At 36.3% G+C, this 27,448-nt stretch overlaps 2 protein-coding genes, 1 long non-coding RNA gene and 1 other non-coding gene across 9 annotated transcripts; 2 read left to right on the forward strand and 2 right to left on the reverse strand.

The window, feature by feature from the left end:
- Nucleotides 1-101: 101 nt before the first annotated feature.
- LOC140035469 (uncharacterized) lies at nucleotides 102-1,617 on the reverse strand. 2 transcript variants are annotated; one of them, XR_011839695.1, is made up of 3 exons: nucleotides 1,459-1,617; nucleotides 764-943; nucleotides 102-632 (listed from the first exon to the last, which is right to left on the reverse strand). It is a non-coding gene; the product is annotated as an uncharacterized lncRNA (long non-coding RNA). The 2 variants fall into 2 exon arrangements; XR_011839696.1 differs by lacking the exon at nucleotides 1,459-1,617 and adding an exon at nucleotides 1,024-1,251.
- A 1,366-nt stretch (nucleotides 1,618-2,983) lies between these two features.
- Nucleotides 2,984-3,055, forward strand: TRNAQ-CUG (transfer RNA glutamine (anticodon CUG)). The gene has a single exon. It is a non-coding gene; the product is annotated as a tRNA-Gln (tRNA).
- Nucleotides 3,056-4,997: 1,942 nt separating this feature from the next.
- On the forward strand, nucleotides 4,998-11,192 carry LOC140035470 (uncharacterized). The gene is made up of 4 exons (XM_072076666.1): nucleotides 4,998-5,365; nucleotides 6,094-6,199; nucleotides 8,883-8,973; nucleotides 9,403-11,192. The coding sequence occupies exons 1-4, from the start codon at nucleotides 5,048-5,050 to the stop codon at nucleotides 10,667-10,669; spliced, it is 1,782 nt and encodes a 593-aa protein (XP_071932767.1). The 5' UTR covers nucleotides 4,998-5,047; the 3' UTR covers nucleotides 10,670-11,192.
- A 5,721-nt stretch (nucleotides 11,193-16,913) lies between these two features.
- LOC140035471 (transcription factor MTB1-like) lies at nucleotides 16,914-19,670 on the reverse strand. 5 transcript variants are annotated; one of them, XM_072076672.1, is made up of 2 exons: nucleotides 19,441-19,670; nucleotides 16,914-19,015 (listed from the first exon to the last, which is right to left on the reverse strand). In XM_072076672.1, exon 2 carries the CDS (start codon nucleotides 18,995-18,997, stop codon nucleotides 17,177-17,179), a length of 1,821 nt encoding a protein of 606 aa, XP_071932773.1. In that variant the 5' UTR covers nucleotides 18,998-19,015; nucleotides 19,441-19,670; the 3' UTR covers nucleotides 16,914-17,176. The 5 variants fall into 5 exon arrangements, with proteins under 5 accessions (XP_071932773.1, XP_071932770.1, XP_071932768.1 ...); XM_072076669.1 differs by having other exon boundaries at nucleotides 19,256-19,670; XM_072076667.1 differs by having other exon boundaries at nucleotides 16,914-19,018; nucleotides 19,256-19,670.
- Between the last annotated feature and the right edge of the window lie 7,778 nt (nucleotides 19,671-27,448).

Consider the following 27,448-nt stretch of genomic DNA (forward strand, 5'->3'; position numbering starts at 1 on the left):
TTCGCTTTCTTCAAAAAAAAAATGAGAAGAGTAGATCATATAGGATTAGAATATGAGGCTGCGAGCCACTTCACTTGCACTTAGAATTAAAAATTACAAAATTATAAAATGATCCCTACTTTTTTAATATTTATAAAATATACCCTGCGGGTCGGGTACCCGCGGGTTTTTATTTTTCTGATCCGTATCCGTACCCGATTTTTCGGGTACCCGACCCTCATTTGCCCCGCTAAGAAAAATCGGATCGGGTATCCTATTTTTCGGATCGGATCGAATCGGATTCATCGGATTTTCGGATCCGCGGGTTTTTTTGCCCACCCCTACCAGCACCCGTGATTTCCTTTCCTCGTTAGCCTCCGCACTCGCTCGTGCAGATAATTACACTACAATGTACAAACGCGTAAACCTTTTCCGGATCCTTCTGCATTTTGCACAACTCATGCAAAATATTTTATCAAGCTTCTGACCAATGCTCTCTCTCTCAAGAAAAAAACACAAAAGAAAAATATGACCGATAATAGCAGATCATATGGATCAAGTACCGGATCCGCGTTTGTATCTGCTCTAGTGTGAGGAAGGATCTGCTTAACTTGATAATGTCCCCAGAATTGGATCCGCGGATGGATTTGCTTCTGTGAAGAGTGAAATTATTATTAGACAAATTTCTGCACTCATAGTGAGCTTTTGTGCTACATTCATCAACAACTTTGTACTGAAACAATGGATCTACCATAACCATGAAGCATTTGCGGCAAATACTAACCATCAGAACATGATGAATAAGAACTTAAAGCAAGACAATGGCAATTTAACGTTCCAAAGTCGTGGAGCTTCAAGAGAATAAGGGTCATGAAACCAGTTGCCTCTCACGGGAAAGAAAGGAATTTCCACGGAAGGAGAGAACTGAACAAGCCGCTGGTAGAATCAAGAGCTCAACGAACTCCTGAAAGAAAGAGAATTAAATTAATGCGTACCAAAAAGCTTAAGCACCAGGGAGGGTTGTGAAAAAATAACGGATAGTACAAGAAATAAATGCCCAGCGTTGCTGACGGCTGGTACAAGGGTTTGGGAAACAAGAATTGGAATCACCACCATATTTGTTGCTTGTTAAATAGGCATGGGTATTGAAAAAATTAGAATGAAATTTAAAAACTTGGTGACTCTCCATTCCCGACCATATTGGGAGGTTTTGGTTGATTACCAAATTTGACTCATAAATAAAACATTAAAAACACACAACCACCGCGCATTCTCCTTTCAACACCATCCCCAACCACCATCTCCCTCACCCCACTTCCACCAATACTCCTGCCACCTCCCCCCCCCCCCCAAAAAAAACTTCACTCACCCCCCCCCCACCAACACTCCAAATTTCTAGCACAAAACAATCCAAATTTCCAAGGAAAAGAAATGCATACTTAGAAATTCATAGAATTCCAAAGGCTGAGAAAAACTGACCCAAAAAAGGGAAGAAATCGCGAGAAAAAAGGGGAAGAAATCGCGAGAAAAAAGAGGAAGTTTCCTCATCGTCTTCTTCTTCAGATGATAAATTCCTTATCATCTTGTCTCGCTAAATTCCTTATCTCGCTAAATTCCTTATCTATATAAAATGGGAGGATTAAAAGATGGCTGATGTTCACATTTTAATGCCACAACAAACATTAAAATAAATTGTCACGCTTACCCTTCTCAAATCAAGATTGCATTTGGACTTAAAAGGGGTAATCTTGTCTATTCAAAGAAAGAATTGCTCAGACATTGAAATATGAATAGTGGCAATATTATTTGATTTATACTATTGAGTTATATAGTTATATTATAAGGAATTTTTTTTTTTTACAAAAAACAAGTGCCCCCATTCGCTAAGACACATAAATTACACCTAATTTATTAACATACACACTCACACTTATTATCCCTTCATTTAAATACTTTTTTCCAGTTAATCTCACTCTTATTTTGAAAAATTAACGTTTAAATCCTAAAGAGTGCTCCTTAACCGAAATCATAATCCAATTCAAGAGTTGTAGAGACGAGGAAGCAACGGCATCAAGGCCTGGCCTTGGCCTTGGGCCCCCAGCTATGGTAATTCCAATACGCCATGAAATCATATTTGTCCATATAATTAATGGTGGATTAAAAACTGTCAAAAGTGACACGATGTGTTTATAGGGCTGTTTGGCCCAAAATAAGTCATTTGGATTGTACTCCTAAAATTTATTGGGCCGTGACCCAAGTATTATTCCGGTGAGAAGATACAGCACAGGTCCGTCAAGTCGCTTTTTTTTTTTTTCTTCATTTTCATTTGGAAACTTATATTAAATTCTAATGTGTCTCGCAATATTTGTCCATAACAGAAAAAAAAAAAGCAGAGTTTTATTTTTTATGTGGTCACGATTCATTCTCATTTGATCAATTAATGAATATTGAGAGTTTCTCTCTATATAAAAACTTCATCTCTTCACAATTCTTTCTCCAAAAGGTTAGAAGACTGATTTGAGCATCGAAACTTCTTTTTTTTTTTTAAGGATAAAGCTCGGATCATATCCAAGTTGAAGATAGACCATACAACATCAATTTAGGTTGAACTAAAACAAAAGCATTTTTTTTATACTTCCTTTAATAGAGGAATGGTGGGATTTTATGAAGTGGGAAGGAAAATAGGAGATTTAGATCCGAAAATTCGAAACTTTTAATTCCTTATGTCTCAACCTTGACCACTGGACTAAAATCTTCTTAGTAACAAAAGAATCATCATACATTAGTACGCTTTGTTTACTGCAGAGTTACATCGTTTTATTTTATTAGTAGTTTGGCACAAAAGTTAGTTTTTTTTTTTTTGGGGTCAAAAGGCACAAAAGGTAGTTAGTCGACTAGTGTCTAGCTAGTATATTATTGGGTAAACGGCTCTTCGGAAAAAATAAAATCCTGTTGGGGAGATTACACTATATATGAGAATGCGAGAAAAGCATTCATCAGAAATGGTTCCATGGTCTAGCGGTTAGGACATTGGACTCTGAATCCAGTAACCCGAGTTCAAATCTCGGTGGAACCTTAAAAGTTTTTCCCTTGCGCCTCCTCTTTTCCTTAGCGCAGTGCTTCTAATGAATAACGCATTCTTAGTGCCAAATCGGAGAAATCCCTAAGCAGCATCGAAAAGCTGTTTCCCTCTTTTGGCGCAATTGATGCATGAAATCTCCAAATGCCCAACCATTAATTTCCCAAACTGACTAACTTTTTTTCTCAATCCAAGCCCGCTTTGAAAGACTTATCTTATCTATATAAATTTGAGAAGGGATTTTTAGCAACAATCCTTCCACTCTCAATTCTATTTTTATAGTATTTGACATTTAATTTATTTCGTAAAAAATATCATTGACACATTACACCCCCATATTTTCCTCAAATAAGAAGTTAACTCCAACTAAACACTCCCACGTTCCCTCAAATAAAAAGTTAATTCCAACTAATTCTCCTCATACATCTTCCCACTACAATTAAAACTCTTCCAATCCAATTCCATGATAAGATTGAGTAAGATCTCTTTCCACTTGCTATTGGTATCCTTATTAGCTCATGCGTGTCAGATTGTCGTCATGCCACTATTGATTCCCATAAAGGTAATTCAATTTATTTTCACTTTATTTTATTTAATTTTTATAGTTTATCAATAAATATAGCACATTGTGCAGGATCATCACTTTATACTATTCGAGCAAGCAAATTGTATGTCAATTACTACTTGGATTTTGCTCAATACCTACACAGTTGGTAAGTTTTACAAATACCAAAATATTAAATTATTAATAATATTTCATACTCTTGCGAATATATATTTGAAAAATTTGCAAGTTTGAGAATGATAAATGTGCTCAGAAATTAGTGACGTGGTTGCGGTCATGCAGTTTTATAATGTCCCAAGCATTATTGATATCAAATGCTAAGAGAATATGAATATCCAAATATGCAGTTATACCTACGGTACAATTCCTCTCAATTAATTAAGTAATGAACAAATATCTACATGTAGTTTCGAATTAAAAATTGTAATCTATACATTCTTTGGATTGTTTTAGATTAAATATTTTCGGATACTTGCTTACATTTAAAGTATCAACATAGACAATATGTTCCATGAATTATGCAAAAATTGTGGACAACCATGTCAATCTTTTTTTGCAAAAATGGTGGTATTCATTGTAATGATGTAGTCAACACTATTGTCAGATAATTATTTTCATATATTTTGAATTTGAATATAATTTTTTACATCATACATCACAATTTATTCTTAACAAATACAATGTTAACATAGAAGTTAGAAATTTCAGTGGTAACCTATACCTCGCTCTTCAAGACGGGCATGCACGATTTATGTTTCGTTGTGATGCTTTTTATCTTAGAGATTTAAAAACAAAAGTATATATTATTTATATGTATATATTTTTATACAATATTATTTACAAACTGTCTAAAACAAAAGATAATTTTGAATTATGTATGCTTTTAATTGTCAGAAAAATTGAGGTGCATTGTTCGACCAACACATTAATTCATGCAAAAATCGTGCATTCTCATTTATAGTACGAATTCCACAAAAATCAACAGAATTAATTAAACCCCCAATACTGGCGTTCGTACTCAGAGTTGATTGGTGTGAAGAATGTTCACGCTTTCGTAGAAGATTATCAAATCGAAGGCAAAATGTTTGTAAGTATTTCATTTATTTATCAAATTAAATAGTCAATTATATTTAATTGGACCCTTATGTCGCTCAATTTATAATATAGATTTCTAATTTTTTTTTCAGGATCCAACCTTCATCAAAGTGATAGTTTATAAATAATGGAGATGTTTTTATCATATATTGAATTATTGTTACAAAGTTTCATTTTTTTAAATATACTTTCATGTGCCCGTGATTATAACATTTTACTATTTTTAAATTCCTCTATAGATTGTAATATTTTTCAAAAATAATCTATTGTGCGTAGCACGGGTATTTGTACTAGTTAAACATAATTCTCGCTTGGCAAGTGACACCAAAATGGAACAAGAAATCATCCCAACCAGCAAACGCCGGAAAATCGAAGAAACAGTCGTGAACATCCTCAAAAATGCCGACTTGGAAACGGCCACCGAGTACTCCGTCCGGTCAGCCGCAGCCCACCAGCTGTCCACCGACCTCTCTGACTTGGCCCACAAATGTCTCGTCAGACAAGCTCTGGAATCCTTCCTGCTCTCAACAGCTACAACAATGTTGGATGATGTCAACAGCAACAACGCCCGCAAGGTTTCTGTGCCACAAAAGAATAAAGATGACCAAGAATTACCTAGTTGCAGTACTGGGAGAGTTATTTGCAAAGTAAGTTGGATTTGGATATAGCTGCTGGGTTTTCTTTGTTTGTGCATTTTTTCTTTTTCCCATTATTTACTTCAGATTGAATTCTTGCTTTTGGATTGAAGTGTCGAAAATTGACAGCTTGGATGTCATTGGAAAAAGTTCACAGCTTGATTAGTTTTTGCTGACTGCGGGTTATTCTTATGCTACTATAATATGTCATGTACGGAAGTCTGATTTGTTTTCGAAAGCTATCAACAAGCAAGGAGCTGGGAGTTGCTTTACTTGTTATACTTGATTACTAGCTAGATTTTTTTCTATATGTTTTTCCCTTTCTTTTTTGGGTTTTTGCTTGAATCTTATTTGGTTTACTTGTCGATTTTTTTCTCTTTTAGGGCACTCAATTTACTTCTCTAATTTCCCAATAATACCAATGCACACGATATATGTATATGCCAACGGAGATAGGATTGAAAAAGAAAAGTCTCAATTTACTGGGCAATGAATTTAAAAGACCCTGTGAGTAGATATGCGTGTAAGTCTTGGTATGCATTGTAAATTGTGGGTTATCACATGAAACAAGGACGACAATGCAAGTTCGCCACGAGAATCAGGGTGACAAAATCTGTCATCTGATTTGAAGCCAAGGGATAGTTGGCGAGCAACATACCATCTGCATCTAACTTGTGGCTTTTTATTCTTCAGTTTAAAATGTTTCTTTTCTCATTAACACATATATGTTTTGCACTTAGTTATCAGACAAGAGGAGTGTGGCAGTTCATGATTTTAGAGGGAAATGCTTGGTTTCAATTCGGGATTACCTTGAAAAAGATGGGAAGCAATTATTTTCTGGCAAAGGTAATGTTTTTATTATCTTCTTACCATCTTTTGACATTAGATATATTTGTCAGAAAAACTATATCAGAGTCTCTGGGGGCATAGATTTAAAATTGAGTTAATCATGGGCGGCCTACACTAGTTTCTAAATCTGTTACATTAACTTTAAGCAATGATTGATTGTTCTCCTTGACATCTGAATTGAACATTGGAGGACCAAAGTGGATTTCAATTCTTTTCCGGTGAAGAATAAAACTTACAAGATTCTACAGGCATTATTTAGGTGGAAGCCTTGAGCATTTCAAATTTTTGGAAGGTTTTAGTGAGAGTGTTAAGAGCTCTCTCTGTGTGTGTGTGTGTGGCATGTTCCCACTGCCTATTGGGGATGGGGATGGGCATGGCCATGAGTGCAACACTCTGAGTGAGTTTAAGCCAATGGTCACTCAGGCTGCGTTTGTAGAACGTGACACATGCTGAAAGATACCCCTGCATTATATCAATTCTAGCTTCTCAATGAAGAGTCTGACTAACACCTGGATGTAAAGCAAGCACTTGTAAGACTCTAGTTGTTTTTTTAATTTATTTTTTTGAGGCTAGAAAACAATATATAATGGGAAAGCTAAAGCTATCAGTTCAGTCCAAGAAAGAAAGTAGATTGTCTCTCTACTAGACAAATGGTACCCTCTGTTCAAATTCACATAGAGTTTCTTGGCCTGTCTCAACCTAAATATTAGGTATTTTATATGCTTCCGCATCTTGGTAGGTATCCTGTTCTTAAGTGTTGCTAACCTTGACAGGTAGTTCTTGGATGGTTTGTTATACTGTATAACCTGAAGAACATAAAAAGCTTCTTGTTATCTGCTAGTCACACGGGTGATATCAGGTGGTTTTTTATATTTGCCAAGACAACCTTGTGCAGGTCTTTCCTGGTAGGCAAAAACTTGGGTAGACTCAGTCTATGACCCCACCTGTAGACCGAGTGATAAAAAATGTGCCACATCATCTTCTCGGTTATTCGGCTAATTCCTTAGATTATAGCTGGAAAAAAATTTTGGTGAAATGTTGTTCCGACAAATGCATGTTCTCATACCCACACTTTTTTTTTTTAAAAAAAAAAAAAGACAAGGCTACCATGCTTAGTCAGCATGGTAGCCAATAGTTGGCCAATAATTGCGACAACCAGGCCTGCCGTGCAGCCTTAAGTTTTTTTTTTTTTTTAAAAGGTAAAGGCTAAGGGTAATCTTCCCATTTGCTAAATTGGAAAGAATGGGCAACATGTGTTGGGAATCTAGGAGCTGGGAATGGGCAAAAAACCGGGCTAGGCTATTCCTAAAATTTATTTCAACTAACCTAGATCGCCAAACAAACAAACAAATTCTATTTGTCTTGTCATGTCATGCAAGAGTTTAACCTAGTCCCATCACTTACTTTGTAGTTTCTCATGTCGTCCAAAAATGCAAGACTTATAATTTCTTTAAGTAGATCTAGAAATCAAATGAAAGATGTGACTGATGGATTTTCTTCCTCTCTTCTCCCAAAATTTTCTGCCCCCAGTTCTGTTGTTAGACTTTTTTTCATTCTGTCTCCTTTCTCATATGATTTTAAGAATGAATTCCAACTTTGAATGGCTTAGCTCTGCATATGTAAGCCTGATTCGAAGGCAAAATTGGTTGATGTTATAAAGACCATAAAAAAAAAGAGTAGTTGGATCTTTGTATATTTAGTATACTACTTGGTTGGGATGTTTACCATCAGGAGTAAGAATGGAAGGCACGGAAGGGATACCAGAAGCCTTGAGAGAAGAGCTTCTTGATTCAGTCGGTGTTGTTGTGGATCGGGATGGTGGGTAGAGAGATGGGAAAATTTTTGGCTTCTAAGTATTAAATTCGCATTGATAACGTGGCAAATTCTGGGTCACTCGGTCTACGAGTGGGGCCATAGACCAGGTCTACCCAAGTATTTGCCTTCCTGGTAACTTTTTCTTTTCTTTGTCCAACTAAATGCCCTAGCATGGAAGTTCTGTCTCTACAGCTTCCAAACTCATTTTGCATGTCCATTTCTTCTCTTAAGAAATTGTAGCTGGGTTGGAAAAAGTTAAGCATACCTTTACAAGGTGGCACTGACATAGCACATCTCTAACCTGTTTTTCTTAAGTGGTATCGGTGGCACCTGAGATGTTGTATGTCATATTGCACCATGGCTCTTAAGCTGTCAAGCATCTCATTTCTCGTTTCTCTCTTGCACATTTGTTTTGTCAAATGTTCTTTTTCAGTTACGTTCTCTTGCTATTTTTTCTATCCTTCGTACCACAAATTTTGATATGCATTTGCACATGTTAAGTCAAACAGGCTAGGATTATGTTTTCCTATGAATTTTGCAATTGCACTTAGGAGGGAATATAATTTTTGTAATTTGTTAAGGGTATCTCTTCATAATGCTTTCTGTGAAGACAGAGGAGTGGTGCACTATGCTTTGGCTGGGAACTAAAAAGTGGTTAAAAGATACATAATTGCAGACAGTATTTCATCTGAAGCACCTATCTGGATTTGGAAATCTTTGGATTATGGTTTTCTATGATATTTGCTGAGAAACTAAAGCATATTAAATCTTGTAGAAATGATGAATTTTCCTTCCATTGAAGTGCTTTTTTCATAACCGTTACTCCTTTGGCTGGTACTGATAATTAAGTGTACTTTGAATCCAGGAATTAGTTTGACAGGTAGGCAATGGTCATTATTCAGGGGTAGCTTCCCTGCCATAGAGGAAGCGATTGCAAAGATGACATCACAAACAAGGTGGCCTTCCTTTTTTTTCATTGAACTTTTTTTTTGATAAAATTTCATTGAACTTAGCAACGATCACTTTCTTGTCTTTTTATTTTTTTCCTCCCACCCCTCTCCACATGCTTCCCACCCCCAACTGCCAGGCCCAGGACTCAAACCCTGAACCTGGCAGCAGGGAGGACTCTATGAGCCCTCGCCTGGCCCTGAACTTAGCAACCATATTTGTTTTTATTATTGATAATTTTTTTTGGGATTTAAAGTTGTCAATTTGTTTTAAGATCTGCACTGCATTGGAGATGATATTCAATCTGTTTGTGAATGTGTTCTGCTTCCCTGCCCCAAATCAAATTTTTATGTATTATGTCATCCAATGATAAGATTCAATGTCAACAAACATTTACTTTGTCTATTAATGAGTTTGTGTAATGGAAAAAATTGTAGGTTAGCAGTTGGTGAAAAGCAGTCAGCTGTAGATCTCTTGGCGGGTGACATCACTTCTCAAGATATTTTTCCTGATGATAAAAACAAAATGGAAACAGATATATCAAATTGTGCTGATGCAGTTGATCCTCAAAGAGAAGTTGGAGAAAGAAACACTGTTGCATTGGGGACAAACAATTGGATGGCCATCCCTAATGGACGACAATCATTACAAACTGAATTGGTTCAAGTAAATTCTTTTGGTGTGATGGACCATCAAAGCCAGGGAGACGGTGAGTGGAAACATGATGGTTTGGATGTAAATCACTCAGTGGCCACTCCCAGCTCTCAAGGACAGACATTGAATCAGAGATACCATCCTCGAGTGGATTCAGCTGCTACATCTGCCTTTGCTCCTGGAGGACACATGCCACAGCATTCGGTTGCCAGTTTCCCTCAAAGTCTTGTTCCGATCATGACCACCCGTTTAGACGGAAAGAATTACCATTGTTGGGCGCATCAGATGGAGTTCTTCCTTAAGCAATTGAAGGTTGCACATGTTCTCAAGGACCCCTGTCCGAGCATTTCTGCAGAATCAATGAGTTTTGAGGAAAAATATCAAGCCAAAGCTGCAGTACAGAAATGGGTTGATGATGAGTACATATGCCGCCACTACATTTTGAACTCCCTATCAGACAATCTCTTCAATCAGTACTCAAAGAAAAGGTGCAGTGCTAAAGAGCTTTGGGAAGAACTTGAATCAGTTTACAACGAGGATTTTGGAACAATAAGGTCCCAGGTCAACAAATATATCCAATTTCAGATGGTTGATGGTGTTTCTGTTTTGGAGCAGACTCACGAACTTCAAAGGATTTTAGCTACTATCATGGCTTCAGGAATCTGGATGGATGAAAATTTTCACGTTAGCGTCATAATCTCAAAACTTCCCCCTTCTTGGAAAGAGTGCCGTGCAAAATTGATGCAAGAGGAATTTTTATCGCTCACTGCATTGCTGCATCGTCTGGAGGTCGAAGAGGAGGCGCGTTATCAGCGTAATCAGGAAAGTTTTCCAAGAAATGCTTTCATGGACTGCTCAAAAGTTCAAAACAAGCCTGGTCTGAGGAAAAAAGAGACGAAGAGGCTATGCTACTCGTGTGGTAAGGAGGGGCATATTTCTAAATACTGTCCCGAAAAGAAATTCGAAAGTCATGGACAGAGCAATGGAAAAGAAAATGAAATTATCCCAAATGTTACAGCTGCTAAAGTGGAGGAAAAGTTGCAAGATTAGTTAACTACCAATAAATATACCCAAAGTTTTGTGGTAAGACAATGAAATTCGTTTTGTTCCAATGAGGGAACGAAGCAACCATCAGCCTAAGCGCCTAATTTGGGATAGGCTGGGTAACATCCATGCAAGAAATTTTGCCAAAGCCCCCTGCATGTGATCGCGGTGTTAGCCTCCTTGATTAGAAGAAAAGACAGAAAAGGTAGAGGGTTTCTGGTGGTTTGTGGCATCTTGCCATGGCTTTTTTAAATGAGATTATGCATTGGGTGATGAGAACACTGCAAATCAACCAAGTTTCTTTTGCTTCATGTTTGTCAGGGATTAGTCAATCTGCCGATGACAAGCTTGTTTTGATGTCTCAGTTTGGCATATAACTTGAGGATATCTTCAAATCAGCTTCTAATTTAGAGTTGTAATCTAATGTACTCCCACAAAAATCAAATTCAGTGCCCCATGTCGATTCATATTTGTGTAGACCTACTTGGCCTGTTTGATTTTTAATTATATACTCTATTCGTTTCATAAAGATAGGTTCACTTTCCTGGTACATTTGTACCAAATTATAGGCCTATTTCTTTGTTAGAAGAGTGATTAGTTTGTTATTTTACTAAAATATTCATATTTAATGTACATAGTTTTTAGCAAATGCACTACTCAATTAATTATTCTACTTGGAATATTAAACACATCACTAATAACTAGATTTATCACTTTTTAAAGATACAGTAATATATGCCTCTTATTTTGAGTGAATGATCTAATATTAATAAAAGGTATTTGAGCAAAGTATGAACAAAAAATAATTGTTGTAACTACATTAACTAAATTTCTTAATTTGTGTGAAAAATAAATAGGCATATTTTTACGAAACAGAGGGAGTATGTTTTTTTCTTGGAAATTGTGTAAAGAAAACAATTCAAAAGTGGGCTTTATTTGTTTCCTACTTTTAAGCCATGAGAAGTATTATTGTATAAATCAAAATAGAAATTGAGAAATATAAAACGAGACAAAAAAGGCAAAAAAAAAAGTTGTTTTTTGAATATTTTGCTCAGAACTCTTTTTTTTTTTTTTTTTTAACACCCTACTTCCTCTCCTCAAACAATCATTCCCAAACTATCAAACTCAAGACTTGAACCTTAAACTTGACATGAGAAAATTTTCAAAAGTTCTCTCCTAATCACCAGACCAACCCCAATGATAAATTGGCTTAGCCAACCCTAATCATTAGCTTGCTCATAATTATAGCTACAGCACTATAAATTTTTCTTCATTTTAATGTAATATGGGTTCATTAAAATCCTCTATTTTAAAATGTGCTGCAATTAGATACTCTAATGCTCCCTGCTCTAATTCTGCGTTTTGTAGATCCCACTCTTTCCTTGCTAAAAATTTTGAAAAAAAAAAAACCAAAACTCTTAATCTAAGAAGGTGTTTGGCAAATGGATAAGAAGGGGGGAATGAGTACCAAAGTTAGTGACGCTCGTGTCTATTGCTTGCTTAGTAGATTACTATGATCACCTGTTTGGTTTTCATTAGGGAATGACAATGACAATGACAATCACTATGGAAGACCCCCTCAATAGCAATGGATTTATCAAGATTCCTTTTTGTAAAAACTGGCGTTTGGTACCTGTGGTGGAATGAGAATCAATTTTCATTTTTATAACCCCTTTTGTTTTTTTTTCCCCTTTTTTTTATTTTCCTTCCACTTCATCTCTTCGGTTTCTTCTTCATCCACTTCAAGCACTGCCACCCTCACTGATGGCCAATCAAATAACCAATCTTCCACCCCAAAAGGCCAAATTACATACTAGAAAAATGTAACACTAATGATAAGCTAATATATGGAGCGGAGAAAATTTGATGTGGGCCTGTGATCCCAGATCTTTGTCAATGTATTATGTATGGCTTTTGACTTTTGACAATACTGAATTGGATTTTTTTTTTCACGCTTTTGAAGTTAGTTAATTAAATCTAATCCCAGATTTAATTTTAAAAATCGGTAACTCTTGAAGCAAATCTAAAAACTTAACTATCCAACCCCCAACTCCGAAGAAACGATGCGAGACTACAGAAAAATTAGCAAAATTAGCAAGACAACCCCTACTAGGCCTTAAAGTTCTGAATTGGATTTTAAACACTGAAATTCTGAGAGTAGTACACCTCACGATGATGATCGCTGAACATGGCGAGATTCTTTTTTTTTTTTTTTTTTCTTTTGTTAAAACAAGAAGTCACGTTCACATGAATATCGAAGGTCGCTGAAAAAACGCGTTGACCGACTGATGCCAACCTTTATTAAAAGCCAATCACCAAAAACGATGAGTCTGACCACCTAACAGCATACCGAGCACGTGCTGATTAAAGAAGCATTACGAGAAAATATCCTTCATCCATTAATCGCGATTTCGTTCGTTTGTTTTTCAATTTTTAGTTTTATTTGGATTTTTCCTTTTTTATGATTCAAAGGAAAACTTTATGCCTCATAAAGAGAGTGGAATTTTATATAAATTTACTGGCAAAATTTGAGCACATCATCTCTTTTCAACGGTGCTTGAAAATCAACCGGTTAAAAAGGGAATTCACTGAACCCCGCTGTCCATGCAATTGCTGACCGGAAAAGAGCTCAATGGACATCATCTCACCAACTCAAATGTTGAAAATGTGGCAAAACCTGTGTCACTAAATCTACAAGATCCGTCTATTCAAGAAGCCGGCCCCCCACCCCCTCCCCTGAAAAAAGAAAGATAGTTGCCCCGAAGTTCCGCCATTAAAGCACCGGTGGAAGAGAAGGCTTCTCGACTTCTTGCGGCTGCTGCAGGAGGTTAATGACAATTTTTGCATCTCCTTCGGGAAGTAGTACTAGGGGTAGATCATGATGCAATTCCCATAGCAATTTTCTAGGCCTGTGAAATGAGAGCACTGATGAGATTTTTTTTTTTTTGCCCTTTAATTCTGTAATTGAAGCCAAGCAACAGAAAGCTAAAAGAAAGAATAGAGATTAGGGCTGTGAACAAATCGAATTGAATCAAATTTTAAAATTTGAATCTTTGTACAGTTTGATATAATAAAATAATAAATGTACAATCTTGTAAAAAATATTAATAGACATTTAAATAAAAAAATAAAAAGATTATTCGAGCCTTAAAATATGTCAATAGTAAATGTATATAAGATTAACAAGTCAAATATATGCGAACTTGAATTCAATTCAATATTCCGATTGAACCTTAATTACTGTTTAAATTTGAGCTCCGACTCGTCGAAAATGAAACTCGAATCGAGGCCAAAATATGCGTTACATGCTGCAATGTTTTACATTGTGCCAGGGCGGGGTGTAGCTCGTTTAAGCCTTGGAATTAGGGGTGTAAATGAGTCTAATCAATCAAACATCCTAATGTTCAAGCCCATTTGATTAGTTTAATGCGTTTAAAATTTTGTTCAAATTTAATTTGTTTATTTTATTAAACCGAACTTGAACGAACTTTTATCGAATCTCAAGCGAATTCTTACCAAGCCAGTATTGATTTAAATATTAAGTGGTCTGATTCATCTTTGAATCCCTACTTGAAAAAGTAGGGGTTGGTTTTCCATTTGCGAAAATCCGGAAAATGTTTCCAACTCAAGGTCAGTGAATGAAGGCGTGCTCGCGGCCGACATTGCTAAAAGAAAGTTTGTTGGGGATTGGTTTTCTTTCCATTCAATTTCTAGGTGGTCCTTGAGTTGAACGTGGTTGATGCTACCATACGTACGTGCATGTTTAACACACAAATGCTGGGTTAAATGGAATTAGACCAATGACCACATGATGATTGATTCTCTAAGTCTACTTTACAAAAAAAAAAAAAACATTGTATGGATGGATAGATGCTCGTTTCAATATCTTTCCCCATCAACTAGTTGCGTGTCATCATCGCTCAACAGGGCCCGCGAGAGGATAGCATTTTGTGGACGTATATTTTATACGATTAGGCTTTTTTCACGACTACTGGATCGTGCTTCGGCCTTTTTCTAGTTTGTCTTTGCCAAGAAGCACATGCGTGCCATGCCCCTCGCAATGTCGGTCCGTCTAGTCTGATACATACTCCCCCTTTTTTTTTTTTGGTTTTATTAAATGGAGGTTGGTCTCTATTTGCCCTCTTTTAAGTCCTCCACCTCCATTTCCTTCCTCTTTCTTTGGCTCTGGTGTTTGGACCAAATGAAGGTAATAGTAACCGACCTTACAAGACAAGAACGTGATTCATCAATCAATCAATTAAAGTCACGGACCCGTTACGGATTGATCCGAACATCCCTGTATCGATAAAAAAAAATTAATTAATTAAAGTCGCAGAATAATTGGACTGAAATAGTAAGAGAGGCCGGACCACTTTCTCAATAAAAGAAGAAAAATTATATATTCGAGTGTCGTCGCTGTCGATAAATTTATACTAATAATAATTTTGGGCACATGCTCTCTCTGTAACGATCAAAATCGAACGCACCCAAACTCTTTTAAAAAGAAAAATAGAAAAAGCAGTGGGAGGCCTTTGCAGCAGCATAGAAGCGATTGCGCTGAAAACTCGAATGCACGTACAGGTGTTGAAAATTGGGGCGGAGACAGAGAAGTATGGCCAGAAAAGCTAAAAGGTACTCTACTAGAAGCAAAAGAAAAGCAAATAGGAAAAAGACGACTGGGCCTTTGCTGCAGTATATATTATCCAATTTTCGGTCACATGTTTTTATCCACTGCCACACCTTTTCTCCTTAAACGCATCAAAAATGGAGACGCAGACAAGGGATGTCGTATTTGATTGACCACATTTACACGCAGCTGGCGCGGGTGAAACTTGAAAACTGAAACCGGTGGTTGAGCGTTACGTAGGATGCCATTCCACACTGCATCATCACCAATCACGATCACAATCACTGCTCCAAATGGCCAGACGTTCCATCCTTTTCAATGGAGTATTATTATTGAGTACTCCAATTCCACTCTGCGTTACTGCTGCTCCTCCTAGCATAATATTATTAAGTACTACTACTAACCTAGCACGGTTCACACGCATTTTCCACGGGCTTCTTCTTTATGTACCCCTCAGGCTCAGCATCCCCATCCCATTTTATAGACAGACACATCTACTTCACTTCCTACACCCACTTTCAATCTCATTCATACTTTTCCTCTTACATCTTCTTGAAACTGAGCAGTGAATTACTACTGCACCCCCTTGGTCTAAGTAAAGTTTGTGTACTTATTAGCTCCCGATACAAAACCCCTTTATGAAATCCCTTGGTCTAGTAAAATTTGTGTACTTACTAGCCCTCAATACAAAACCCTTTAATGAAACTGAGCAGTGAATTACTGCTGTACTCCCTTTGTCCAGTAAAGTTTGTGTACTTACTAACCCTCAATACAAAACCTCTTTAGACTCCCCCTCTCTAATAATCTAGAACAGATAGGTTATACAATTATCATCTCGATAAAAAAAAAAAAAAAAAAAAGAATTACCACTGCTCAGTAATTAGATCTTTTTTTTTTTTCTCTCTCTTGGGGCCGGAGGGAGAGAAGAGGGGAGGGAGGGTGTTGAGTCAAAAGTTTAACCACTTATCTACCGTGCAGAATCGGTTCTGTTACTTTTTTGTGTGCTTTACCATCTCTTTGCCTTCCGCACAGTCAGTAGTCACAGTGCGGCAGGGCGTTCGTTCGTTCATTCTGGAACCGACAAAGATACCTCAAATTTACCTAAACAAGGAGAGAGAAACAATAATAATGTGGAAATGGACCCTTTCCGATCTCACGTCCATTCAGCAATCCGGGCTAATACTCATTACTTTACTACTACCAGCCTACCGCCAAGCAAATATGCAACCAAGAAAAACACAGAATAATCTCTCTTTCAGGTTTGAACCACGTCAGCTCCATTTTCCATACTCCCTAGCTACCACTCCAGTATATACATGGATGACAAGTTTAGATAAAGTTGTACGGCATTTCATCTGCGTGTAACCAAACCAACAGGCCCCATTCCCATTTTTACCCAAAAAAAGAGAAGAAAAGAGCAGTGCTCCTCCCATTTTAATCGTAGGAGGAGATGCCACTCCAAAATAACTACCTCAAAGCTGTTCATGAATTTCGCTTTCCTCACCTACCTCCTCCTGCTTCTTCAGAAACAAAAAAGCACTGCTGAGCTAATGAAAATAACTAGCGCATCACTGCAGTCATTTGCACGGTTAAATCGAATATTAAAGAAGATATATAATCCAATTGAAAAACAACTAATTTATAGGACCAATACATTCTAGAACATAGTTCATCTTGTAAATTCACTTATCACAGACGATGTATACTATAAACAAACACACAAAAACGAAAATAATATCCTACACAGTTAAAAGCTAAATTATTTCTCTATTTCTAGCTTGACCTGCTGTATACCAAAATCTCTGCAGAAGCTTTTCAAAAGGGTGCTTACTACATTTTATACCTAATGACTATGTCAAATGCGATGCTATCATTTACCCAACAGATCACAATGCCTGCAAGGAGGTCGATTCGCAGCTGCGCGAAATTGCTGCTATCAACTTGTCCTTTGTCAACTGCTCTGATCCTTGAGGCTTCACAACAAATGTGTGAAACACTTTGTCATTCCCTGCTGCTAGCTTGGACTCGATGACATTAACCCCCGCTTCTTTCAATCCGTGGATGACTCTGGATGCAGGATGGGTGTCCAAAGGGCAGCTCACCTTCACAATGACTTTATCATGGGCACCTTGAATGTCAATCTCAGGAACTAGGCTTTGAACATCAGGGCTTGGGCTAGCTTCTGAAGTCAATGCATCTCTGGAGGCACTACCGAATTTGTCCCTCTCTGATTCCATGTCCTTGAGCTTCTTTTGTAGCTCTGTTATGTAAGCAATGGCATCTCCCAATAGGGAAGCTTTGTCCATTTTGGAAATATTAGGCACAACCGCTCGTAATGCATAGAACCGTTGATTCAGCTTTTCTCGCCGCTGCCTCTCTGCCTCTACATGATTAAGGGGCTCTTCTCTACCATTGGCAGGCTTTCGGCCTCGCTTCCTAGGCCTCTTTTCATCGCCTAGAACTGAAACGTCTTCCTTACATGAGGCCTCAACATCTGAGTGTTCAGAGTCCACACAAAGAGGCCTCGAAATTACAGGCCTTGAGGTTGCTCCAGTGAAGTCAATTTGCATCTGTGTTGGTTTCTGATGCTGAAAGCTGCCAAGCCGAAATTCATCACCGGAGCCATTAACAAGTCCTTGTAACTTGCTTGTTTGTGTCTGAGGACTGTAAAGTTCTGCGCCATTCCCCGGCTTTACGTGACTGAAAGTCGTCCACGTTGCACCGTGAATACCATTTCGAGGGCTTGGAAACGCAATTCTGTTTCCATTAGGATAACCATCCCAGTGCTCTTCATTTGGCTTCCTAATAGCAAGTTTTTCCCGAGATTGGGGATTACCTGGGTTCAAATCTTGCCCGAATATCTTAGGAATCCCATCTGGCCGCTCTCCAATGCCCAAATTCGGACAAGGCGCATTACCATCTTTCTTGTCAGCTCCCATGACCACAGCTGCTGCTTGTTTGGCCCTGATGAAAGATGAAAACGACGAGAAAGAAGATCTTACTGATTGCACGAGCTCCAGACTTTCCGGGATTGATCTAACTGAGCCTAATTCAACTACTCCGACATCAGTTGGAATCAAAACTAAAGTCTGCATCCCGGCAGACTTTGCAAGGAATGACCTCACACAATAATCTGCAGAAGACTTGAGTGCATCTGATACCCACAAATGCTTCCCAGATCCAAAGGACTTCCCCGGACCACCTTCTCCTCGCGGGAAGGAGAAATACATGGAGGCAAGGAAGAACATTTCAGTATCAGTAACCCTATCCAATCCAAAAGCATAACTATCCTCGTCACTTCCCCCAAAGCAAGTGTGCAGTTTCTGAAGAACTCTTTTTCTCATCCTCTGTTGAGTCTCGTCCTCGAGCCGAAGATTAAGGATTCGGGTAACTTCGGACTCCTCCCCTTCCCTAGGCTCTCTACAACACCCATCTCCCCATCCTAGGACCAAGTCACCGGACTTGGACCGGGAAATTTGCCAGAAAATCGCATAATTCCAACTAAAATTCGAGGAGTTGGGATGTTCCACGAGATCTGAAAGCTTATTCTGTAAATTCTCATCATTCCCCATTGCCATCAATGAACCTTCAGCAGAAAGGGAGCTCGAGAACAGGTAATCAAAAGCCTTAGTCCCCAAAACAGCCGCCACCACAGTTTTATCTTCATCATTCCAAATCAACCCCCCCATACCGACCTCAAATTTCATCTCCAATTTTAACCACCCCTCCTACCAGAAAAGACTCCAAATTTCAATACCCAAACGACTAAAAAAGAAAAAAAAAAGGGGGGGGGGAGATAGAGAGAGAGAGAGAGAGAGGAGAAAGAAGGAGAAAAACCAAGAAAAACAGCCAAATACTGGAAAAAATGAAAAATAGAAGAATCTTCTCAACAGGCACCTTGAAATTCAAAGCATTCAACAGCTGAAAAATCCAATTCAAGACAAATTCATATTAGCTTTTATTACCTTAATGCCGGAATTGGCCATAGCTTGAGTTTCAGATCTCGAAAGCTCGGCTTTTTTTTTAAGCATACTAGCTAAAATCAAGAAGACCCCACAATATTTACCACTGCATAAGGCTAAAATATATGCATGCTTACAGATGGGGGGGGGGAAGCACTGGTAGATGATAAGGAAAAATGGATACACACCAGAAGTAGAGAAACCCAACTCTGCTTCTGCAGTGAAGATTTATCCAGGAAAGTGAGATTGAGAACTCGAGTGGAGGAATTTTAAAAAAGAAAATATAAAAACTCTCTCCCTTTTCCGGAAAACAAACGACCACCTGTTTCACAAGCCAAAGCCAGAAGCTCTCTATTTTACCAATAATAAATACCACTTCTCCTACTAAAATAGCTGGGCAGTACAAAAGAACGGTTTTTTTTCCCTTTTTTTTTTTTTGGGGGGGGGGGGGGGTGGGGGAAAAGGGAGGCTGGGATTGGAGCGAAGATGTAGAAATTTTTCTGGAGAATCGTTTGTCTATATCTCAACTGTATTGGTCCGACGTGTGTCTTAGCTGCTACTGCAGAGCTAGTCGAGAGTTCTGATTAGGGGTTGAAAAGTTAACCGTGGTTAGGTTGAAAATGAAAGGGGTTTGACATTATCGAGGGGTTTTAAAAAATAAAAATAAAATATAGAAAAGCACGAGGTTTGGGTCCTCTAACGCGGAATCGTACAGCTTCCTAATGGCACGGACGATTTTTTCCTAAAATAATTAATTCCGTTTTCGACGTTTCACATATATACTTTGAGCGCATTTAATGTTTTTATTTTCTAAAAACGAAAGGATGTGATGACATTAAAACAAACTACTCACTCATCTGATTCGCATTGTCAAGTCTCATGCGGTGAAACTTGTCATTCACCGTTGTTAGCTGATTGCAAAAGATACGGTGCCTGCCTGACTACTCACTCACTCACTCTAATTCTTTCTTATAAGCGCCGCGCTGCGCTTTTAGAAAAGATAAAAGATATGATAAGAATATGCTCGTTCAATAATGTCAAGCAAGAAAAGAAAAGCAACAATGCATTTTTCCTTATTTTGCAACTAGCTTTTTCTTTTTTTCTTTCTTTTTTTTTTTGTAAGAAATGATGGAATTCAAGAAATAAGAAAGAGAAAGTGACAGATTTAGCCTTATTTGGATTGCTTGTTTCCGTCGAAAAATATTATCGTTTTCCGTGATCACATTTCTCTATCACCTTTTTCCCTCACATATATCAAATCGCTACAGCAATTTTTCTATAAAAAATGATAGAAAATGCAATCCAAACATAACCTTAAACATGGGCTCTCTAAATCCTGAGACTAAAAAAGTTTACTACTAAGAGACAAACAAAAGAAAGCACGTAAATCCAAACCATTTTTTGTGGAGGACTGCTTCTCGGTGAGATCAATTACTAGCTAATGACATTAATATGATACTTTTCGCATTCTCATTTGGTCGCGTTGTTGTAAATTGCAATAAGCAGGAGGGTCGTGATATAAATTATAAAGTGGTTTGCTTTTCCTTTATTACTATATATACTATACATTTATTTTTTTTTTAAAGTGCTGTAACACCTTCAATTTAATTTCTTAAATCTTTTGGGGAAGGAAGCTCTACGAAGTGACACGTCTGGCAAACCCTAAAACCAATCGAAGGTTGCTCATATCGATGACTTTTAAAAAAGATAAAGGGGAAAAGTAAATCCTAGGAACCAAAAAAAGTTGCCAGAATTAGAGAATGATGATGCCCGACTTGAAGGACAATTAATTACAGCCTTTTATTGGACACCATCATCCTTGGTTGAGTGGCATCTAAGAATAGAATGCTCCCCCCAACAGCAACCCCAAAAATGTATACTTTAAAAAAAAAAAAAGTAAAAATCAAATTGAGCTATTATGTGTTTGGATAGGAGGTTATTTGAAATAATTACTGTAGTACTTTTTGTAATGTGATGTATATGAGATAAAAAAATAATTGAAAAGATAAAAAAATATATTTAAAATTATAATGATGATATAAGCAAATAAATTTGATCAAATAATTCCCCGTCCAGAAACATTAGACGATGTTAGGTCACAAGTTTCCTTCCAAGTCTACTTTGCACATGACGATGATGTTAGGTAAGATGCAAGTCAAACTCTCGTGAAATTCCAAATGCTTTTAAAGTTTTTTTTTTTTTTTTTGTGTGTATCTGGAAGATTGATTTGACTTACTTAAGATTCAATAATTCTAGTTTCTCCACGTTGAATTGAAGGGGAAAATTTTGTGTATGCTTATAAGTTATATATAAATCCCCTTGCCCTTTGTCGGTCTAATTTTTGAGAATTTAATGATTAAGCGGCAGAGAGTGGAAGTTGGCGTTTGATGTTGCGGTACCGACGGATTAAAAACACGGTAGCGTGTGCACCCCCGAGGGGAAAAAAAAGAAAAAAGAAAATGGTGTGACGCGCAAGACGACGTACGTGGTTCAGCGAAGTTATGCCACACGCTAAACACGTTAGCACAGTGCAAAAAGGTAATCTAAAATTAGTGGAAAAAGGGCGGGGGCTTATAAATGGCGCGTCACGTGCTTCTTACACCACAGCTACATATTTGTTTCACGTGTGATTCACGAGCCTTCCGCTACTTTTCCGGTTCACGGAACGCAGCCATTAGGCATTAGTCAGCCCTCCTTCTGCCTCTTGCCTCTCCTACGTTTCTTTGACTCAAATACGTTTTCACTGTGCTCCCCCTGTAAAGTTTTGGATTCCAATCACTTTGCTTTTACATAGCCCTTTTTTTTTATCAATTTTTTTCTTTAAAATTGTTAGATGGGGAGACAGAAAAGGGCACCAAAGGGGCATTTAGTAAGATTAAAATTTAAGCGTTGAGATATAAATTTGCTGACTCTCATGAAATCATAAATGTTTGATTGATAATTAATGGAATTTGAATACTGAAATAAAAATATTATAGTCAACCTTGTTTGGATTGTGATTTTTCACAAAAAATATATATATTTTTTCTGTAAATGCGTTTTCTAATTATTTTTTTATCTCATATATATATATATATCAAATTGTTACACAGCTTTTTCTTTTACAAAAACTCCCAAAAATAGCGATCAAAAGATCTTTACTCTTATATAAACTATGCTTTTTTAAATATCGATAAACTACTATTATGGAAAATGTTTTCAAGTGTGTGCTAGAAGACAAATTATTGAAAATATTTTTATTTAATATTAATAAACTACAGATATGAAAATGCGTTTATGTGATAAAATCGTGTTTAGCGTTTTAAAGAGAGAAATTATGTTTGAAAGCGTGTGTTAGGGAAAAATCGTGTGTCTATATGAGAAAGAGAGAGAATATATATATATATATATATATATATATATATATATATATATATCTTTATGTATTTATTTATTTAGCGTGTACTTGTGAAAGTGTCCGTGTTTATCGTCTTTGCAAGAGGGAAAGCATGTGTGTCTAAAAGTATGAATTTATTAACATTTAATAAGTTAAGTGATATAATTTTCATTTGTGAGCAAATTAAATACTAGTTCTTTATGTCTCAAGAGATAGCATACATTTGTTATCATAAAAACTTTTTTTCTTTTATGCTATCATACAAACTTAATAGTATAAGTACTTAATTCATTGATTTTAACGCGCTTATCAAACTTCATCAATAACTGTGGCTTCGTTTGGATTAACTGTTTTGGAGGTGTAGCAATATATATGAAAAATTTTTACTATAAAAATTTTATCGTAGCAGTGCATATGAAAAATTTTTATTATAAAATTTTTTTGAAAATTTTGATATATTGTACGGATGATATGTTTTTCGAGTCATTGTGTATTACTGTAACATTGTATTTGTAAATTTTGTTTTTCAAAAAAATGACCAATCCAAACGGAGTTATACTTCAAGCTCTCAAATTAATACTATAACTCATATATGAGGCGACGTTTGAGCACATGCTTTTCACTGCATATTATTGTTGTTCTGGGAAGAATGCTCTCAAACTAATAAGCAGAACGTACAAATGCAAGGGGAAAATGAGACTCAATAAAACTTCAAGGGGCAAAGCGAGAAATAGTTGCTCTTCTTCTGATAGCTTAATGGATCGAGATACGGCAGTCGTGAAGGATTAGTTAAACACGCGTGAGAAAAGCACCAAAAGCAAAACCCACGTGGCAAAGACTGCAATAAACAACGTGTAACATCTGAAGATTGGAGGAGAATTATTGCTGGAAGTGAACGCATGCCTGAGCGGGAACCGCCCAAAACGCGTGATGGAAAAGCGGCCTGGCTTCCATTTTGGCCTTTGCATTTTATTATCCAATATTCATTCTCTTGCATAATCGTGCCACCGCCTTTCAATGTTATCACGTGCAATTCATGATACCCCGTTTCCGTTTTTGAATCTTCCAATTCCAATTTTCACGACTGTGAAGATAATGTTCAATAAATGATTTAAAGTTCGAAGTCAATTGGGTGTCTGAATTTGGTAAGCGATTTTGAGTTACCCTAATATCTACAAAAAGGGAAAAAAAAAAAAACCTAGTTTTAGTCTCCGATATTTAACACGTGTCCGGTTTTAATTTTTTAAAGTTATAGTAAAAAAAAAATTTTGATCTCCAATATTTAGCAATTGTGAAGTTTAATTGCCTAAAATTTTATCAAAAATAAATTTTGTCGGCATTGTATCTAATTTAAGGTATATTTAGGACATCCGAAGAATTTTTCTCAATTAATGACAAATTTTAGTCATATGCAATCACGTGTCAATTAATTTGAATTTAAAAACTAAGAATTAAAATAATGGTTTAGTTTAGACAATAAGATTATGGACTGATAACTCACGTGCTAATTAATCCAGCGCAAAGGGGAAAAAAAAAGAAATTTATGTTAAACTATAAAATTGAGACTAATTAGATTATGCAATTCATTGATCCAAAACTTATTTTCACTTTCTGTCTCTCATCGCTTCTGAAAAATCCTAAAGCTCAAATTTTTACATATAAATTAACAATTTTCTTTTTTTATTTCTTAGTTAATTAGTTACTCATTTGCCGTCACGTGAGTTCTTCTCATTGTTCACAACTAGCTACATTTTTTTTCGGTACGCGAGAAGTCTCGAATCTAAGACATTTTATTTACAACCCCTTACATCTTACTTTTTAACCCAATTTTCCTCCAATCGCCTGTCGTTTTGCTTCTTTATAAAAAGAAATTAATTTAACAAATATTTGACTATTTTTGTAAATATTCATAAAATATCCATAAATTGTCCTAAACCTACTTCAAATTTGAAACATTAGGGAACAAAATTGTATTTGTGCAAACTTTGAAAACTAAAATTGTACTGAGTGCCAAACATCGGGGCCTTATTTGTTTTTATCAAAATTTTAGGTTGGCCTATCAATCGAACCATATGAGCTGACTCATTTAATTTGGAATGATTCCGGGTTCCGGGCAATGAGTTTCGGATTAATAAATGTGAAGATCATACCCAACTCACAAAATATTCAGCCTTTTATCTATATTCGGGTTTAGTCCAAATTCATTTATTACTTCTCAGATTTCTTAATATAATTACTATAACTATTAAATTGTAAAATTAATTTAACATTCACATGACTATAACATTAAAATTAAACATGAACAACTAATAGTTCTTAAAAATTACATAGATCAAAAAATTTTAACAAATTTTATATCCAATCTGTTCAAAAAACATGAAAAAATAGTAATAAAAAATGCAGTCACGAGCCAATACATCTTCAAATGTTCGAACTTTTTTATAGCGTTGTAATTTAAATCTAAACATGCTTGCTGATTAGTGTTTCTAGACCAAAAAGAAATCGACTAGTATTATACCAACATAAAAATTTACTCAATCAATAAGAAAAATTAGAGTTTCAACTATGCATTACCAAAATTGGATCTCAAAAAAATTAATAGAGAAGTTTTCAGATGTATTTTTGTATTTTGTAAGTTATATGTATTAGTATTTAGTAATAATATTTTTGAATATATAATATCAAAATATAAATAATATATATTATTATATATTTAAGTAATTAAAGGATCGGATCTATAATAGATTTGAGTTTATTGAGACCCAAGTTGAATTCATATTTAATTCAAATATATTTTTTAGACCCAATCGCAGATTGACTCACTGGAATATCGATTTTTTTCGAACCGAACGAGCATATCTCAAATTGGTCCGACTCCGTTCACAATCCTAGTCGGAAGACGAATCACCCCCTAGGGAGGGTGTCCGTCTAAAAGTGGATCGGGGATGCACTGATGACTGATGAGCGTCCAAGTGGGATTAGGCCGATTCTCGGTGCAGAAAATTTGGGATTTTTTATTTTTTTTTGCGACGCTTTGGGTTAAGTAGCCCCGTTTTGTTGCGTCTAGGGGTAGGTACGGGTTGGGTACCCGCCCCTAACATGATTTGACTGACCCGACCCTAATATATCGGATCAGCCATTTTGTGACACTAACCCGCTCCTAATATTTTCGGGTATCCGAATAGCGGGTACCCGAAAAAAAGGGGCGGGTCATAGGGTACCCGCTCCTAAAAAAAACTATTTTTCAATAAAAAAAATTTATTTTCTACTTAATATCAACATGTTTTTCAATAAAAAAAAACATGTTTTTCCAATTAATATTGGTAGAGATATTGTAATTAAAGTCCATACATCACCATTCTCACACATTTCATCCAATAATCAAATCGATCTCATAAATTTAGTACATATTAGAATATCTAATAGACAAAACGAAGTTTCATAATAATTTTGAGTACATCACCATTTTCACACATTTCATACTTCTACAACACAACAAACACAAGGATAATAAGTATTTGGTAACTTCCCCAAGGATAATATGGTACAAGACCGCATCTCAAATAAGTCAATTGTGAAATCAAGTTCGGAAAAGAATTGAATAGAACTAATTATTTTTGAAAAAAATATAACCAAAAATAATGTTAAAAATCTTCCCCAATTTCTTTACATCTTTGGAATAGACCTTATGGTATTAAGGTGATGAAAAAGAAAAATAAATTTCTTACACTAAATAAAAGAGACAAATTAAAGAGATATAATTGCAAATGAATGACACAAATATTTTAATTATCTAGCTAACAGAAAATTGAAACTCCAAACAAAAATCTTTGATTGAATTGATGCAAGATTTGTAGGAAAGATCGATGGAGGTAGAATAAAAATAAAAAAGATGAAAGGGATGAACAATTTTTATAACAGAGTTTCACAAATTTTTTTTTTCATTTTGTTCATGTTTCACCGAGAATATTCGCTTTCTTCAAAAAAAAATGAGAAGAGTAGATCATATAGGATTAGAATATGAGACTGCGAGCCACTTCACTTGCACTTAGAATTAAAAATTACAAAATTATAAAATGATCCCTACTTTTTTAATATTTATAAAATATACCCTGCGGGTCGGGTACCCGCGGGTTTTTATTTTTCTGATCCGTATCCGTACCCGATTTTTCGGGTACCCGACCCTCATCTGCCCCGCTAAGAAAAATCGGATCGGGTATCCTATTTTTCGGATCGGATCAGATCGGATTCATCGGGTTTTCGAATCGGCGGATTTTTTTGCCCACCCCTAGTTGCGTCTATAGTCAATAAACTTTCCCTTGGGTAGGAGAAAAAAAAAAGGGGGGGAAAAAAGGAACACGAATCACACCGTTCACGTGCTCCCTTGGATTGGTCCGGGTCTCCACCAGTGGTGGTCCCCGCCCATCCGAAATTTCATTTCACAAGGGTTGTACCGTAGTACTACTCCATCTAGAACCTCCATAAGCACGAATTTCTGATCCGTAACGGAACCGGCTGGACCTCACAAGCATTGTCAAACAATCGTAATTCACGTGGCTAAGGTTTTCTTAATCGAAAATTATGCGGTGAAGATAGAAAGGTTTTCTTAATAACGCCCATGATCAAATATATGTAGTGTTTTAGTTCCTATCATTGGAGACCCTAAATGTTGAAAAAACTCTTCTTAGAATCATCAATAAAAAATAAAAAAGTCACGCGCTCAATCTAATGTATAGAAAAGCTCTCCGTGATTTCAAAACGTATAACACGAGATTTTATGTTTTGAATTAAATTGTAAAAGTGATGGAATCCGTTAAACT

The sequence above is a fragment of the Coffea arabica genome, chromosome 2c (genome assembly GCF_036785885.1).
Source record: "Coffea arabica cultivar ET-39 chromosome 2c, Coffea Arabica ET-39 HiFi, whole genome shotgun sequence".
NCBI classification, from domain to species: Eukaryota; Viridiplantae; Streptophyta; class Magnoliopsida; order Gentianales; family Rubiaceae; genus Coffea; species Coffea arabica.

Coding starts and splice junctions, on each gene's coding strand:
- LOC140035470 (XM_072076666.1), top strand. CDS start 5,048: ATGGAACAAGAAATCATCCCAACCAGCAAACGCCGGAAAATCGAAGAA. Junction 5,366..6,093: donor CTGGGAGAGTTATTTGCAAA/GTAAGTTGGATT, acceptor TTTTGCACTTAG/TTATCAGACAAGAGGAGTGT. Junction 6,200..8,882: donor GCAATTATTTTCTGGCAAAG/GTAATGTTTTTA, acceptor CTTTGAATCCAG/GAATTAGTTTGACAGGTAGG.
- LOC140035471 (XM_072076667.1), bottom strand. CDS start 19,321: ATGCTTAAAAAAAAAGCCGAGCTTTCGAGATCTGAAACTCAAGCTATG. Junction 19,019..19,255: donor TGGCCAATTCCGGCATTAAG/GTAATAAAAGCT, acceptor CTTTTCTGGTAG/GAGGGGTGGTTAAAATTGGA.